General features: G+C 45.1%; 1 protein-coding gene across 2 annotated transcripts in view; it reads left to right on the forward strand.

Moving 5' to 3' along the window:
• The window catches only part of FRMPD4 (FERM and PDZ domain containing 4), a 177,946-nt gene extending 165,881 nt beyond the window's left edge, over nt 1–12,065 (forward strand). The window contains exons 13-16 of one of the 2 annotated variants that reach the window (XM_007180337.2): nt 1,391–1,529; nt 5,936–7,003; nt 7,366–8,655; nt 10,273–12,065. In XM_007180337.2, coding sequence (XP_007180399.2) covers nt 1,391–1,529; nt 5,936–7,003; nt 7,366–8,655; nt 10,273–11,597 — 3,822 coding nt within the window. In that variant the 3' untranslated portion in view covers nt 11,598–12,065. Of the gene's footprint in view, nt 1–1,390; nt 1,530–5,935; nt 7,004–7,365; nt 8,656–10,267 lie in introns of both variants that reach the window. The other variant, XM_057538202.1, reaches the window with a different exon arrangement.
• Nucleotides 12,066–12,872: the final 807 nt, after the last annotated feature.

The raw sequence follows: 12,872 nt of genomic DNA on the forward strand, positions 1-12,872 counted from the left end.
GTTAATGTATCTGATGTTTCTATAGAGAAAAGGCACTGGATCCAAAGAGAGACAGTGAGTCCACAGAGGAAACAGGGTGAACCAGGAGGGGTGCTGTGAGAACTACCCCTACCCCTAACCCGCTCCCAGCCTCCTGCCCACCAGGGCGTGGGAGGGGCGGATTAAGAGTAAAGGAGGATGTGGGAAAGGGCTTCTGCACAGCAAAAGAGGAGACTCGGTGTGCTGTGCAGCAGGAAGAGACGAGCGTGAAAGGGCGAGCATGGAGCTCAGGCGTGCTGGCCTGAGCGTTTCATGGGCTGAATCCAGGGCGCTGCCCTTGACTTCATGGCAAAGAAAGTCCAAGAGGAGACTTGGCGTGCCTGTCCCGGTCCATAACCGAAGATGCTGAGAACAATAGCCTGTCATGGAAAACAGGCGGAAGAAAGGGTATATCGGGTGCAGTCATCACAGACCTGATAACAGGGATAATCTATCACCAACAGAAATGGGTGACAAGACCCTATGGATGGTTTCCTGCCTACTGAAAAGAATTGTGGGGTGGCTTGGAGGGAGACCACAGTTGAAATGGAAGGAAAAGGCAGCACATCAAGTAGTATAGGGGCTTTGGATGGAAATTAGGTTTCACCAGCCAAGGCCAGGGTGCTACCCCTGGCAGTGAAAGCAAGAGACCTGTCATCTCGCTGTTACTGTGCCTCTCTGGGTGTCTGCTTGTTCTTTGCTCCCTTAATTCCCTCTCACTTTCTCTCTCTTTCCACAAGAACACACCAGCAAGTCCACCCTTCCTTACTCAACGAGGATAATTGCTTCCCTATATGCCCAAGATCCACGTCCAGTTATATGGTAACCTCATAGTTTCCAGAAAGTTCTGGCAGGGCCTTTTCTCAACTCCCATGTCTGTTTTGCCCTCCTCTGAATTTACAGTTTCTTTTAAAAGCATCATTTTCCTGGATCTCTTTGACACTTTTCATTCAGTCTTAGCAGTAATTTCCACTTGATTTTTGCTTCACTTCAACATGAATTTTCACCACGAACCCAAACTTAATCTTCCTGTGATTTTTTTTCAGATGGCGGGTTCACAACTAGTAACTGACTCCTTAACTATGACTTTTAAAAATATTAACTATTTGGAACAAAGCCAGTCTTTTTTTTTTAAATCCAATATGACTTGGGAAAGATTCCAAATGTCTAGGCTTTCAAAATGTTGTCACCTGAACGTTTTTCAGTCAGGCTCTCTGTTATACCTGACCTTTCCCCATTTGTGTTTCTTCAATGAAACAGTCGCTCCAAAACTCCGTTTGTTCACATTTCATAAGCACAAACGTAGCCGTTGTCCCTTGAGGGAGGTTATAAAGGAGGAATGGTTTTAACCAAAACATTCTCTTTTGTGTAGCCCATCACGCTCTTGATGGAATCTTCCGATGCCATGAACCTGGCCTGCTTAACGGCTGGATACTACCGGCTGCTTGTGGATTCCAGGAGGTCGATATTTAACATGGCCAACAAGAAAAACGCAGGGACCCAGGAGACAGGTATTCTCTTCCTAAACTCACGAGGCACCGACCTCCCTTCCCCACGCCACCGACAACAATAATAAGGATATTTCTTGAAAAGTTAAAATTGTACACATAAAAACATCTAGGGTCCAAATGTAACACAAAACCCTCCAATTACTTCTGATATGGTCTAGGTTTTTTTAACGAAGATGTTGATTTTTCCATCATATTTTACACATCACTTGGCAATGTTGGGTGCATGCTTCCAAAGCAGTGATTTAATTATTGTGAAGGGTGTAGGCCTCAGCCTTTACGGCTAAGTTTTTACTGCCTCATTCTTCTAGAGGTGAGCCAGGGCACAGAGAACTAAGGATGGAATGCCCAGTAGGTCTTGTGAGCCCCCAGCTTTAGGGCTGGTCCCTAGTTAAGGTTCCAGGATTCTGGGAGCCTTACAACAGGAAGACTTGAGAGTTGCCCAGCCCTTGTACTTCAGACTCTAGAAGGGACCCTGGAAGCCATCTTCGCTTTTTAGCAGAAGCATCAAAATGGCAAAGATCAAATAATTCATCTCAGCGACTTGACAGGGAGAAATAGCTCCAAAGTGAGGATAAGGAGGGCTGCAGCTGTTAAACTGATAGTTTCTTTGAGGGTGGATGGTTTTTATTTATTTTAGAACTTTTTTTTTTTGAAATTTATTTTATGGAAGTATAGTTGATTTACAATGTGTTAATTTCTGCTGTACAGCAAAGTGATTCAGTCATACACAGATATACATTCTTTTTCATAATCTTTTCCATTATGGTTTATCACAGGATATAGAATATAGTTCCCTGTTCTATACAGTAAGACCTTGTTGTTTATCCATTCTATATATAATAGTTTGCATGTTCTAGAACCTTTTTCTTCAGTGTTTGAATTTTTTCCTCCATCTATAGTGGACCCTCAGGAAATATGGCTGATGGACAGACCCTACCATTCAAGCCAGAGCTACTGACCCATGAAAAAAGTATAATCAGGGGCTCCATAATTAGGGTTTCTTTTAAAAGAAAGGGAAATTCTTAAGAACATATTTTATTGTCACTGTTACTGAGAGAAAAGGGGGAAAGGAAAAAGAAGGGAAGGAAGATCCCCTCGTTTTAAACTTAGCAGAAAACAGAAATTATTCCATGAATATATAGTAATATGTAGCTGGGCACACAGACAGACTGGCATGCAGTTTATTGTGACGGTTGGTTAAGTGGAAACAGTTGCCGTCAAAGGGTAAAGGAAAACCAGAGAGAAAGAGAGGTGAGCAAGGCCTGCTGGAAGGCAGCTGGGACTTGCGGCTAGATTTCATCCCACCCCACCTCGAAGTGTCTGTTGTTTCTAAGAGACACAAATGATTAAAAATAAGTAGGTTCAAAAAGGAGGTGGTAAATATTTTTACGACCACATGTTTTCATTGAGCGAGGAGATTTAGAGCAACTGAACGCTGACGCTTGAAATTCTGAAGAGCAGTTCCGCAATTTAACACAATCCTTTCACATTGGAAAATCTTAAATCTTAAAATCGTAAAATTTCTTGTGAAAATCAAACCTTTTCCCCACGGACTGTTAAGTTTGTATGGGTACAAAAAGAAAGCCAAACCTACCGTTCTACAAATGGTTACAGAACCGAGGGGCCTCAGTTCTGTCCACTTTATAGTGACTCACAATGTGATGTTGAACAGAGTTTCAACAGGCAAAAACGTAGTTCCAAAAAGTATTATATTATTGTGGAGAAAGACTAGAACTTCAACCTTTCGGTAATTTCTCTCGGTTCGACAGTGAGAATGAGGGCGAGGGCACATGTTCCAAATAGCACACGCAAGCGGGCGGGCGTGTGTGCGTGTGCGTGTTTAATAAGGGAGGACGAGTGAGAGAGATGGCACGCTCCAAAAAAGCAACTGGTTGACCCAAGCAGAGCTGCAGCTCGGGACTTAGGATCCTCTAATGGCTGAAAGGGCTCCCTTCTCCTCAGAAATCCCCCAGAGATCTCCTGAGACTCAAAAACTATTACAGAGCAAAGTCTGTTGAGGCCAGCTCGTCCCTAGAAGGAGACATCCTTCTGTGTTTCCAAAACCATTCCAGAAGCCAAATCAGTACACCCTCCTGGAAGGAAGCCAAGAGTGAGTATGTATTTTCTTCTTGTCTCAAATTGATCAAAGACCTTCATCAAGATCTCTAACCAGGAACAGTAAGCCCCTATTTCTTCTTCACTATCTTGAAAATTAACCCTTCAAGTACTTTCAGAATCCCTGAACCCACATAGCTAAGCATCTCTGAGCCTTAGGAAAGTCTATTAACTTGCTTTTAGCCTGCTGACCTATTCAGATTTCTTGTTGGTCTAAACCAGGGGTGGGCAAAGTATGGCCCATGGATCAAATCTTGCTCTTGTGAATAAAGTTTCATTGAAACTTGTACATTGTATTAGGTTCCTAGGGCAGCCGTAACAAAGTATCACAAGCTTGGGGACAACATAACAGAAACTTGTGCTCTCACAGTTTGGGGGGCTAGAGGTCCAAAATCGAGGCATTGGCAGGGCCACGCTCCCTCCAGAGTTTCCAGGGAGAATCTTTCCTTGCCTCTTCCTGTTCCTAGTGGCCATCAGCATTCCTTGTAGCTGCATGACTCTAGTCTCTGCCTCTGTCTTCTCACGGTCTTCCCTCCTTCTCTGTGTGGCCCAAATCTCCCTCTGCTTTTCTCTTGTAAGGGCACTTTCCATTGGATTTTAGGGCCCCACCCAGATAATTCAGGGTGATCTCATCTCAAGATCCTTAATTATATCTGCAAAGACTCTTTCCAAATAAAGTCACATTCTTAGCTTTTGAGGGGGTCACCATTCAAGTCACCACATCCACTTGCTTATGTGTCATCTATGGCTCCTTTCGTGTTATAACAGCAGAGTTGAGTAGTTGCTCAACTGAGCTGTTGGCCCACAAAACCTAAACCCTTTACAGAGAAAATTTGCCAACCCCTGGTTTAAACCCAGAGCTGTCTCATGACTTTGCTGAACCACTCTCCCTCCTCCCAACAATCCACACTCCTCACATACACACACACACACACACACACACACACACACTCTCTCTCACTCACACAGAGCCAGTCATAATCCATGCCACTGTTAATAAAACAGTGCTGAACCCCGACAGGTGTATTTGTTATAAGGTAGCACGTAAGTATGGCTGGTGTGTAACTCAGTGTCTTCAAAATTTTATCTTTACCTGCTATTCATAAAAATATATGTATTGAGTAAGATGACTCGGAACATTGTGCAGCATTGAGTCCATTGTATATTTGGGAGAGAGCCAAAACCTCTTCAGTAAAACTGGTTTTTTTCCCGTATCTCTTGTATATCTGATTTCAGTATTATTCAAACTTGGGCCAGAGGGCAATTTGAGGAAACAAATGGGACAATTTGTGACCCTAACACTTCCTCAGAATGTCACCTCTGGAACTGACAAAGCAGTATTGACACAATGACTCGCTGCCCTGTCTTGGTAAATATCAGAGCAGAATCTCCGCAGCCGAATTCTCTATTGGAAGACCCTTGAAGATCAAAGAAAACAATGGTATTTAAATTAGAGTTTTGCAATTTTAATTCTTGAAGAACATCAAACAAATCTTCAGGAGTTTTCACGATACAAGTAAAAATGGAAATTCATCAAAGTATTAACTATGCGTAGAAATAGCAGAGAGGGTACATTACCTGTGAATGCTCCACCTTCTACGTCCTACCTGTGTGTGCGTGTGTGCTTACAGGCATGCGTACTGGCATTTATGCGTAAAAAATATGCGCACCCACAAGGACAGGAAAAGGCTAAAGAGAGAAGTTTTGGTGCCACCATTGCAATGTGTAGTATTAGTTTTTATTAATATACATTATATGTATATATTTATTATTACCTTATCATTACAATATTTCCTAAAACACGTGGTAGAAGTATGAGGCTCCTTGACCTTCTCTTAACTCGATGAGGAAAAAGTCCAACATCTCCCTGTACAAACCGGGAAATGTTAGATCTCACAAAGAAAAGGGCAATCTGTTTTCTGGAATAACAGCCTATTGGACTATCGCCTTTAAGGAATTTTAAAGGCATGTTGTATATTCACATTTATAGACATAAACGAGGCCTTTTAATGCTAGAACCAGAGATCAGATGGAAGTAAACTGTAGTTCCCTACTCTCGGATGGTATTCTATTTTATCAAATAGCAATTCTATTTTCTGCAGTATCAATTCTCCTAACCAAGAAATCCTTGCACCTGAAGCCTAAATCGACCGCTACCGTATTTGGAAAGCTGAATAACAACCGTATTCACAAAAGTGGTGCTACAAGCCGTTAAGTTAAGAAACAGAGAGAAGGCCCCCCAGAAACCAGACAGCACAGTAATGTGTCTTTGCATGACTCTTTCTCTTTAGGAACTGAAAATAAAGGCAAGCATAACCTCCTTGGCCCAGATTGGAACTGTATACCCCAAGTGACCACATTCATTGGCGAAGGGGAGCAAGAAGCGCAGATAACATACATAGATGCAAAGCAGAAGGCAGTTGAGATTCCGGATGGTACCTTGTGTCCAAAAGACCACCACCGGCACTTGTATATGGACAACACCTATAGCGCAGACGAGCTCAGCCAGCAGCTGACCCAGCCGGGAGATGCTCCGTGCAAGGCCGACTACAGAAGTCTAGCTCAGCGGTCCCTGTTGACTCTCTCAGGACCAGAAGCTCTAAAGAAAGCACAGGAGCCTCCAAGAGGAGCTAAAGTGTCCTTTATTTTTGGAGATCTCGCCTTGGATGATGGTATCACTCCCCCGACTCTCGGCTATGAAAGACTACTGGACCAGAGTCCGGAACTGCTGGAGAAGCAGAGGAATCTCTACATCAGCGGTGCCAATGACACGAAGAGCCTGGATCTCACTCCAGACGCAGAGAGCATCCAGTTCGTGGCCAATTCTGTGTATGCAAACATAGGCGACGTGAAGAACTTCGAGGCCGCCCAGGGCATAGAGGAGCCCCTCTTGCACGACATCTGTTACGCAGAGAACACCGATGACGCGGAGGACGAGGACGAGGTGAGCTGCGAGGAGGACCTCGTGGTGGGAGAGATGAACCAGCCGGCCATCCTCAACCTGTCTGGCTCAAGCGATGACATCATTGACCTCACGTCCCTGCCCCCTCCCGAAGGGGACGACAATGAGGATGACTTCCTGTTGCGTTCCTTGAACATGGCTATCGCCGCGCCTCCGCCTGGCTTCAGAGATAGTTCCGACGAGGAGGACTCTCAGAGCCAGGCCGCTTCCTTCCTGGAGGACAAGGAGGCAGGTGGCACCCTGCAGAACGACGAGATCCCCGTGTCCCTTATCGACACTGTGCCCACCAGCGCCGAGGGCAAGTGTGAGAAGGGCCTGGATAACGCCGTCGTTTCCACGCTGGACACTCTAGAAGCTCTGTCCGTGTCAGAAGATCAGCAGACCAGTGACAATTCAGGTTCTTTCACGATTGTTACATTTATTCACTGATAGCCATATCATTTCATCCTTTCAAGCCATCCGCCCTTGGAGTCCTGTCATGTGTCCTTCATGTCACGCATGTCCCGTTTCCTAAACGTGCTGAAACTACCATCGTGGGGTTTTTGTGTGTGTGGTGTCCTTGGTGGTTTTTTTTTTAAAACACGTGGCACGTTTTTTCCCCCCCATTTCCGGAACAGCTGTGCAATAAACTCAGAGTCCTTACTGAAAAGGGAAAAACTTGGTATTTTTTGTTTTAATAATAGTGAGTCCCATTTTCTTACATGTCTCCTAGTGCCTGTGACGCATCCATTAACCGGTTCTTGTTTTTACGGCCTGCAGGTGTAGCCATCTTGCGGGCTTATAGTCCTGAGTCCTCCTCAGACTCGGGCAATGAAACTAACTCTTCTGAAATGACGGAGAGTTCTGAACTGGCCACGGCCCAGAAGCAGTCAGAGAACCTCTCCCGCATGTTCTTGGCCACTCACGAAGGCTACCACCCCCTTGCGGAAGAGCAGACAGAGTTCCCCACCTCCAAAAGCCCAGCTGGGGCCTTGCCTCCAAAGGCCTCCCACGCCCTCCCTGCCCGTCCGGTGAGCGACCTCCCGCCCAAAGTTGTGCCTTCCAAGCAGATACTTCACTCGGACCACATGGAGATGGAGCCCGAAACCATGGAGACTAAGTCAGTCACTGACTATTTTGGCAAACTGCACATTGGGCCGATGGCATATTCCTGCACCAGCAAAAGGAAAAGCCAGCCGGCCGATGGGGAGGGGAAAGCATCCCTTAATGGGAGCATGCCAGGGAAGAAACAGCAGGGGACCAAAACGGCAGAGGCGGAGGAGGACGCCAAAGGTAAATTTGCTAGTGTGTCTTCAAGGGACAGTCAACACCTGAGCACTTTTAACCTGGAGAGAACTGCCTTTCGCAAGGACAGCCAAAGATGGTACGTGGCCAGTGAGGGGGCTATGGCTGAAAAAAGTGGGTTGGAAGCAGCAACAGGGATAACCTTTCCCAGAGCTTTGGCCATGGGAACCACAGAGACCGAAGGGAAGGACGATGGGGCTCCTGATGGAGAAGCCATTGAGGTTTCAGGACTTGGCCAGCGGGACCACTTCTTAACAGAGGTGACCTGTGTGTCTTCAGCCAAAGACTTGGGTAACCCGGACGATGCTGACCTGTCCACCTGTGACCATCCTCCCAAGCTCCCCGCGGCGGAGGAGAGCGTGGGCCGCCTTTGTGACTACCACTTGGCCAAGCGGATGTCGTCGTTGCAGAGCGAGGGCCATTTTTCTCTACAGAGCTCTCAAGGCTCCTCGGTGGACGCGGGCTGTGGCACGGGTAGCAGCGGCAGCACCTGTGCCACTCCGGTGGAGTCTCCGCTCTGCCCCTCCATGGGGAAGCACCTGATTCCTGAGGCTTCCGGGAAAGGCGTGAGCTACATCCCTTCCGAGGAGAGAGCCACCGGGCTTCCCAACCACGGAGCCGCCTTTAAGGAATTACACCCACAGACAGAAGGGATGTGTCCGCGGATGACGGTGCCTGCCCTGCACACGGCCATTAATGCCGAACCCCTGTTTGGCACTTTGAGAGACGGATGTCATCGACTCCCCAAGATTAAGGAAACCACAGGTACAGCAATGATGGGTTTAGCGCCCTGCGTTACCCGCCAGGAGCACGTAAACCAAATTTACAACAAACCCTAAAAACAAAGTCTGGAAGAAAAGGAAAAGGGTTTTTTAAAAAGGCTGCAGAACTGTGGCCAGGTTAAGTGTCAATCTTCGTTCCCCCAGTGTTGAATAAATACTGAAGTTTCTAGGTCTGGACGGTAGTGGAAATGGCATTTTTGGCCTTTAGCTTCCTGCTCTGTCTTGCTTTTACAATTTGATGGAGCAGCATTTTTTCCCTAAATTCTAAATGTAGACTTTCAGCAGCGCCCAGTGCAACTTTTAGTTCTAAGATCGTATTGCCTAGAATCGCAAAAGTTTGATTTCCTTCTCAAGATATCGGATTTCTCATTTTGCCATTTCCTTTTCAAGAGGCAAGGAAGGAAGTTAGAGCAGGGGATCTGGGAGGTGGGAGAGATTGGGGAAGATCCTTTGCCTCTCAGCAATACTTCCAGAGCCCTCCCTACTCTGTAAGACTCTCCTAGACGAGGATTCTGAAGTGTCTGGCCTACCGCAGTGTCTAGAAGGTTTGGGGGGGATGCACGATGAGGTGCTTTATTTTCCCCAAAATAATAAAATATAGACGCAGGTAGAAGCACGAACACAGCCACCTTCTGTGCCCGCCTTCACCATTCTGCCACCCAGTGGGCACCTATCCGTCTCCGAGATCCACTTGGCCGGCCATCGTGTGGCAAAAGCAGACACTATTTCATACTTTCCAATTTCAAATTATATCCTCAGTAGCGTCTTTTCCATATAGGTCAATAGATGTTAGTGAGACCTTATATTGGTTAATTTCCATTCCCGCCGTTTTAAGATTATCGCCTTTCTCAAAACTCACCACTGGCTTCACCTGCCTTGGGAAACCCGTCTATGAATGTTACTAAACTCACCTCCCAACTAGCATCTTTACCTCTAAACTCATTAAAGGACACTTTGCAGTTTACAAAGAGCTTTCACCTAACTTAACCTCTTGCTTCTCACAAAAATTCTGTGAGGTGGAGATAATTGTCCTCACATGACAACTTTTCTGGGACTTTCCCCAGTGTCTCAACTTCAAACCCTGTACCAGGCAAACCTCATGGGGTCCTCTTTAAAAGGTGAATATACCTAATTTGCATTAATTAAATTAGGTCACTTCTTTTTAAGAAGGTAACCGATGCCGGGATTAACCTAACTCCTTGAAATGGAACTTAAATGTCATAAATATGTTTGAATAATCTATATGTAAGATGTGTGTTTGCTCATTATGTGTCTAAGCTTTAATAGATAAATATTGGGAACAAGGCAATTCATAAAATTCCACTGTCTCCCTCAAAATATTTGTGATTTCTAGACAACGCCAAATGAATCAATAGTTTCAGGAATAAGAGATTCTAGTATTTCTTAAACTATATTAAAATTAAAATCTATTAAAAGATTTCAGGAGGTCGTCTTTGGAAAGCAGGTCGACCCTGGCAGATGGCAGCTCTTCTAGAGTACATCCTTGGGAGATGACAGACATCACATAGAGATTTAGTAAAAATGACCACCCATGAGGTGCTTAATGATTCTCTCTGTTTTCCTACTACCCCTAGTGTAGCTTTGACAGAGCCCGGGAAGGAGAGACGAGGAGGCATGCCTTCAGCTTGGTCTCAACATCCTAAAGCTGATCCCACCCTGCTACCATCAAACATTCACTCGGAATCAAAGGTGCCAATTCCAAATCAAGACCCTACTGATTTCTCCCAAGCAAACCAGGCCTACGGAGAGGCTGTGAGCTGGTGGCCCCTGGATCTGAGAGGGGGGAGCCTCAGGGCACCCCCCAGCCAGAGGGCTCTGAGACGTAGCAGCAGTATCCTCTCGGGATCTGTAAGTTTGGAGACCTTCCGGGAGAGAAGCAAAGGTGCAGTCAGCTTAAAGTGTCCAGGTATCACAGAAGCACAGGAGGCCAGTTCAGAAAGGCGAGCAGAACTCCCCCTAGGGAAGAAGCTCACCAAAAGTTTTTCCCAAAGCTCGATGCACTTTAGCTCTGAGGGGAAAGTTCACAAAAGGTCCCCAGCGGCTCACAAAAACTCAAAGCTGTATAGGACATTGCCCTTGCGGAAGCTGGAAGGCAGCAATTGGAGATGCCGGGGACCTTTCAGCTACTGCTTCCTGAACCGAGGGCAGGATGAAGATGGTGACGAGGATGAGGAGGAGGGAGAGGCCACCCTCCAAGTCTCTTGCCTCTTTCCACCACAGATGGCTCAAGCCATGCCGGACCCAACCAGCCCAGCCCTGGCTGTTGGAATTCAGAAGAAAGGAGGGGAGCTGTCCAGAGGTTCAGTGCTGAAGGTCTGGGCCGAAGACTTGAGTGGCCCAGATGATGTGGACTTCAGCAACCTGGCTTTTGATGCCCGGATTGCAAGGATAAATGCCCTTAAGGAGAGCGCATATGCAATGCCCGATGGGTTCCTCGCAGCCCAGAATGATGCCAATGAGCTGCTCTGCCTTGTCAGGGCGACCAAGGGGAAGAAAGAGGAGTCACGCCTTGAAGCGTATGACCTAACGCTTTCTCAGTACAAGCAGCTGTTATCCATTGAGTCCAGACAGTTGGGAAGTGCCTGCAGGAAAATGGCAATGGCCGAGAAAAGTCCAGAGGAGATGCTCCTAGCTATGACTTCCAGCTTTCAAGTGCTCTGTTGCCTAACAGAGGCCTGCATGCGGTTAGTTAAAGTTGTGAACTCAGAGACACAGCGGCAGGAAATTGTAGCGAAGATCGATGAGGTGGTCATAAACTACATCTGTCTCCTGAAAGCTGCCGAGGCAGCCACCGGAAAGACCACTGGGGATCCCAATGTTGGACTCTCAATGCGACATTCAACCACCATGGCCGCTCTCGTAAGCACACTAACACGTTCTCTCAAGATGCTTTTAAATAAATAAAGTATGAAAGTCACGTCATAATCTACCTTTGCAAAGCCATACATGAACTTTTATTTACTTTATGTGTACGATGAACAGATGTCTCCTTTCTTCTCTCTGTATATTTTGTTATTTTATATGAAATAGGAGATAAAAGTCACATTGATGAAAAGTTGAAATGTACTAATCCAGATGTATTCTGTTTATATTATACATATATATACATGTAAAAGAAATATACAAGAAAGTGGTGATCTTTGGCTATTTTTCATATAGTCGAAACTCCAGGTATGTGATGTGAAACTTTAAATTCTGCTGTGTTGGAGCAAAACAATGAATCCTATCCCCTTTCCTTCCAAGTGGATACTTGGAGACCATATCATTCATATTTAGAAGTAAAAAAAAGAAAAGAAAAGAAAAGAAAAATCACCATGTATATAAAACAGTACTTATGTTTTAAAACTATGATTTTTAAGCATTGGAAATAGCAAAAAGACATTTAAAATTCAAAAAGCTATTATGAATTATTAGAGAATATATATAATAAATTAATTTTTTGCTCATAGTGTTTGGTTATCTGATGCTTTTTTCCAGGAATCCTACATATTTCATTTTGGCTTACGCCATTTGGGCTAGAAATGGGGTGGGAGTGGATTCTATTGTGTCAACACAAATGCTCTTCATGATGTTTCCAGAATTAAAATACTTCCCAAATAGAAGAACAGAGGGAATGAGGGGCAGGTTCCTGGGTGATACCTACTTAGGGACTATCTAATTGCATGCAAGGAAAGGAATTAATAATACCAAAATTAAATTGTTTGATGAAAAGAGAGATCTGCTTTGAATCAATGTCAAAATATACAAACCAAAGACACCGTCTCTCTAGAATTCCCTTCAGGGTGACAGAACATTTAGTAAAGTATTTGCAAAATTATGAAAAGGAACATTTAATGATCCTCACAAGTAAATGCAGGTCCAGTAACGTAAAGCAAAGAGCTTCGTGCATCACCTCTACGGGAGCCAATGCTTCCAACCAAATTTGCAATGACAACCTAACACCGCTGGGACAAAATTTCAAATCTGGAATGTTCCAGAAAATCAGGGAAAGATAGTTACTCTAATATGGAAGCCATACTTAAATAAATAATAAAAGTATTTATGAAATGTTCTAATCTGGATTGACTGATAGAAATATGAAAGCTGGGGGCGGGGGGAAAGAGTGGTAAACTTGACTGCTTTAAGTGAACCTGACAGAATGCAAAGAAGTTTTTAGAACCATCGTCTCTCTAAAAATGT

This window comes from Balaenoptera acutorostrata, chromosome X (genome assembly GCF_949987535.1).
Source record: "Balaenoptera acutorostrata chromosome X, mBalAcu1.1, whole genome shotgun sequence".
In the NCBI taxonomy this organism is placed as follows: Eukaryota; Metazoa; Chordata; class Mammalia; order Artiodactyla; family Balaenopteridae; genus Balaenoptera; species Balaenoptera acutorostrata.